The sequence below is a fragment of the Monopterus albus genome, unplaced genomic scaffold (genome assembly GCF_001952655.1).
Source record: "Monopterus albus unplaced genomic scaffold, M_albus_1.0 scaffold179.1, whole genome shotgun sequence".
Taxonomy (NCBI): Eukaryota; Metazoa; Chordata; class Actinopteri; order Synbranchiformes; family Synbranchidae; genus Monopterus; species Monopterus albus.
In genome coordinates, this window is record NW_018128059.1 from 870,042 (window position 1) to 874,969 (window position 4,928).

General features: G+C 40.9%; 1 protein-coding gene across 1 annotated transcript; it reads left to right on the forward strand.

Annotated features, from left to right (window-relative positions):
* Nucleotides 1-6: 6 nt before the first annotated feature.
* Nucleotides 7-952, forward strand: LOC109969726 (general transcription factor II-I repeat domain-containing protein 2-like). The gene has a single exon (XM_020616820.1). The coding sequence runs from the start codon at nt 116-118 to the stop codon at nt 950-952; it is 837 nt and encodes a 278-aa protein (XP_020472476.1). The 5' UTR covers nt 7-115.
* The last annotated feature ends 3,976 nt before the right edge of the window (nt 953-4,928 follow it).

The following is a 4,928-nucleotide window of genomic DNA, read 5'->3' on the forward strand; positions in this document are numbered from 1 at the left end:
ACAGGAAAACGCCACAGCAGCAAGCTATGAAGTCGCAAAACTTATTGCCCAGCATGGCAAACCGTTCTCAGACGGTGATTTCATAAAGCAGTGCCTCATCAAAGTCACAGAAGTAATGTGCCCGGAAAAAGTGCAGGATTTCAACAACGTGAGCTTATCCAGAAATACAGTGGTGCGGAAAATCGAGGACTTGTCAGCTAACCTGAAACTTCAGCTGAGAGAGAAAGCTTGTGCTTTTGATTTTTACTCGATAGCATGCGATGAGAGCACAGACGCCACAGACACCGCACAGCTTTTAATTTTTTTGCGGGGAGTCGATGATAATTTTTGCTGTACGGAGGAGCTGCTTGATATGATGAGCCTAAAAGGCACAACGACGGGTGGAAATATTTTTGACGCTGTGTCAGAGGCAGTTGAAAAGATGGGGCTTAAATGGGACAAGCTCTGTGGAGTAACAACGGATGGAGCTCCGGCCATGACGGGTGAGCGCAAAGGAATGGCATCCATGGTGTGCGTCAAGGTAAAAGAGAGCGGAGGTGAGGCTGTTAGGATGCACTGTATAATCCACCAAGAAGCACTGTGTGCCAAGACTGTCCAGCTGGGCGATGTGATGAACACTGTTGTAAAAACTGTCAACATAATTCGAGCTAGAGGACTGTACCACAGGGAATTTCAAGCTTTCTTATCTGACGTGGATGCTGAATACGGGGATGTACTCTACCACTCTGATGTGCGCTGGCTCAGCCGCGGCTCTTTGCTGCAGCGGTTTTATTCACTGAGATCAGAAATCGACAAGTTTTTGAAAGAGAAGGGCCGACCTCTTCATGAACTGAGTGACCCTCTGTGGCTGGCAGACCTGGCATTTTTAGTTGATCTCACTCATCATCTGAATACACTGAACAAGAACCTACAAGGCAAAGAACAGCTGGTGTCACACCTGTATGCCACATGAAAGCCTTCTGTGTAAAGCTCCGCCTGTTTGAGACACAACTACGAAGCTTTAATGCTGCACACTTCCCTGCGCTGTCTGAAATCAAGTCTGCTTTTCCAAAGGCAGACCTTTCTGCTAAAAAGGAGAAATATGCTTCTGTAATTACATCTCTCGTGACAGAATTCAACCAGCGTTTTCAAGATTTTTCTGTCATTGAAAAACAAATCAAGCTGTTCTCGACCCCCTTCCTGGTGGATGCAGAAGAAGTGGAGGAGAGTCTGCAGTTAGAACTGATTGAAATGCAATGTGATGATTCTCTGAAGAGTCAACATCAGCTTCTCTCCCTCCCTGACTTCTATCAGAGTTTGGATCATGCCAAGTTTCCTCTGATGAGACGCCACGCAAAAAGAATGATGAGCCTGTTCGGCTCAACATACATATGTGAACAAACATTTTCTCTGTTAAATCAGAACAAAAGCAGACTGAGATCCAGAATGACTGATAGCCATCTCTGTGAAGTCCTTCGTGTCTCAACCACCAAACTTTCTCCTGACATCCCAGCCATCCTTCAATCCAAAGGACAGCATCACTGCTCCCACTGAGAGCAATGTTCTTCACATTATAGGTGAGTTAGAAATACACACAGTAATCATGTGTCAATATGTCACCTCTTGTGTGTGGCCCGGGCCTTTGCTTATTTTTCTGTATTTGGCCCTCACCAAAAAAACTTTGGACACCCCTGCTCTAGTTACTTTATAAGCTTTAGTTAATTATCATACCTTTAGTTCCCTTTAGTTACTTTTCATAACTCTAGTTGCCTTTAGTTACTTTTCAGTTCTTCATTTTCTTTTAGTTATTTTTCATACCTTTATTTTCCTTGCTTATACATATTAAAACTGTATTGATGACTGCTGTATTGTGCTGAGTGTAACAGTGGGACTGTATGCTGTAACTTCTGTAGAGACAGGGTGTCTGCATCTCCAAGTAACCAGACAGCCTGTCTACATTTTAACAAAGACCTGTTGGCCTGTTTTACACCCACACCTAGACCCACTTAGCATATCCCAAGTTCTGCTTTGTCATGGGGTGTCCTGCAGAGGCAGGGGGCCCACAACCTGAGATGACCACCTGGCCAGTTTAGCATACTTATTAGCATCACACACACAGGGGGTCTGCAACCCAGACCACCCATTGTTCAGTGGTCACTGATTAAGATCAAGCTGCCACCTGACAAACACACACACACACACACAGCAACACACACCTGCTTTAGATCACATTTCAGCAAGCAGGTGCAGGCAGAGGTTGACCTACTCACACCAAATGGCCAATGGCATTACAAAGTGTGGAATGATGTAACTCTGTCCAGGGCAGAGCAGCCCAAGAACTTAAAAGTATTGTGAAAACCTAACTCGTGGTTCAGAGAACGGATTTTCCTGCGTGAGTTCTGTCTCTCTGAATCCAGTGCTGTAATGCTGTGCCCAGACTTTGAGTAAACTTCTTGTTGATTTTAAACAGTCCTCTCCTGTCTTCACTTCTTGCGCTTCCAACAGAAGAATTGGGTTATTTCTAACAACCCCATTTGTGAGCCCATCTTCTATTTTTTCTCTTCATGTGCTACATGCAGGTGTAGTGGGTGGCGTGTCCACCCGCTTCAGCAAGCTGAAGTCACCGTGTTGGACTGTGGGCCGTATATAGGTCCCAAGGAAGGAAAGCAGCAAAACAGACCAGGGCAGGTCCATGTGCCCTGCATGGGGTGAAAACAGTGGTCTAAACATGGGCAATGCACATCCAATAAGGACCATATATGTTTGAAGCAAGATGGTCTCCGAAGTAAATATAGCGGCTCTCTTGCAAGCCTGCTTAAACACACTGGTAATGTGATTTCCATGTTGATGTAAAAACCTAACACCTAGGTGTAAAAGTGCAGGAAAGAGGAAGGGGATGTGTGAGAATCTGTCATCTTGTTGAAAATCCTCTGATATACAGAAAGTTAATAAATCTTAGCCAAATCCTCTCATGTAGACGTGTGAGTGATAAGGGGGAAATATGAAAATTTTACAACCCCCTGATATGAAGGAAGGGGGTGTGTGAAAGCCTGACACTTTGTGATAAATCTTTGATATACAGTGCCTTGCGAAAGTATTCGGCCCCCTTGAACTTTGCGACCTTTTGCCACATTTCAGGCTTCAAACATAAAGATATAAAACTGTAATTTTTTGTGAAGAATCAACAACAAGTGGGACACAATCATGAAGTGGAATGAAATTTATTGGATATATATTGGATATTTCAAACTTTTTTCTGTAATCAAGTCTCCGTATAAATGCGCCTGCACTGTGATAGTCTCAGAGGTCCGTTTAAAACGCAGAGAGCATCATGAGGATGTGGGGAGGAGGGGCGGGCAGTGGGGGTTCCAGAGGTGGAAGGGGTATGGCCTAGGGTCATAAATCAATAATTTCACACCTAGTTTGATAGAAGCTACACTCTTATACTCTCTTACAGGCCACCAAGAAGATTGCGTAAATGTTATTACATCTGGCTTTGTTAAGCTATATTGGTGGTAGGGCTGCAAGATTATGGAAAAATAATCACGATTATTTTTTTGTCAATTTTGATTGATTCAATTTGGATTATTTAACACCAAACACTCATTGACTTTGAAAACATCATGCATTTATTGATCTTTAAAAAAAAAAAAACATCTTTAAACAGTGGGGTGTCTTTAACTTTAAATATGATACAACTGAAAAACAAACACAGATTTTTATCTACCGAATTGTGATTGACAATTTCAGAGGAAATTACTTAGGCTATTGCTCTCTATTTATTTTACAAATAAAACATTGCTATTTCAGGTTAAAAATAGCCTACTGCCTGACATTACCTAAAGAATCTACTGGGCTCACCATCAAACAGCCATACATCCCTCTATTCCTCTTTTGGCTTTTCAGAACTAATTTAACATGGTTAACACAAGCTGGCAGTGCATGACAGACTGCAAGGAAAGGTGAAGTTTATGCTCATTTAGCGGGGTTTTTGATACATTATTTGTGAGAATTTTTTACTCATGGAGGTTTTGTTGAAAATAAAGTAGCGAGCTTAGGTATTGTCATCTCAAGTAATATGTTTCACTTCCCCGATCCCTGCAAAAGTTTTGATTTATACTAAGAAAAAAACAGAGCATCCCTGGGAAACGGAATGAGGCACAATAATAATTTTAGCTCAGTTGTTTTACCTTCATCGTCATTGGAAGCCAAAATCAATTAAAAATAAAATGTGATTAATCACCTAGTCCTATGGGTGGATGAATGGTTAAATTAGTTGTATGGAATATATCTGATTATTATTCCCCAATTCATAATTGATCTAAACTCCCCTACTTATACTACTCCATATATTCTGCAAATGTCATACCAACTGAAAATATATTATAGAGACTTATGTCCATCCATCAATAAATGCAGTATAACTGTCAGCCAGATTCCCTTTTTACTATTTTTTTTTAACTGCTTTTGTTTAGTCTGCCTCAGAGTCTGCACCAGTGTACAAGTATTAATTCCCTTTGAATTTTTTTTTTCCTTTACCTGTGGGTTTTATTTTATCATATCTTTCATTATGCAGATAATACTGTGTATATAGTTCTGTCAGCATAATTACAATTTTAAAAAATATTGTCATGTTTCAGCATTTTTAGGCACACTGCGTCATAGTGTAATTAATACTTGTCCTTGCCAGTATCAAGTAAATTAAGCAATTTCAGTTATGCTCAAATGTCACACAAAGTTCTGATTTTGAAGATACATAGAACATGCTGTTTACTCTCTGTGACACTGACTTATAACCTCAGGCGATGTTACTTCTGCCAAGGAGGTTATATTTTTGTTTCTCTCTGTTATGGTCAAAGGTCAAGGTCAAGGTCAAAGTGTTTATTTGTCATATGCACAGTTTGGAAACGTGTTTCCTTGTTCAATGAAATTCTTACTTTGCTGTCCAC

What these genes read in the sequence shown, in the direction of transcription:
- LOC109969726 (XM_020616820.1), top strand. Translation starts at nt 116, where the DNA reads ATGTGCCCGGAAAAAGTGCAGGATTTCAACAACGTGAGCTTATCCAGA.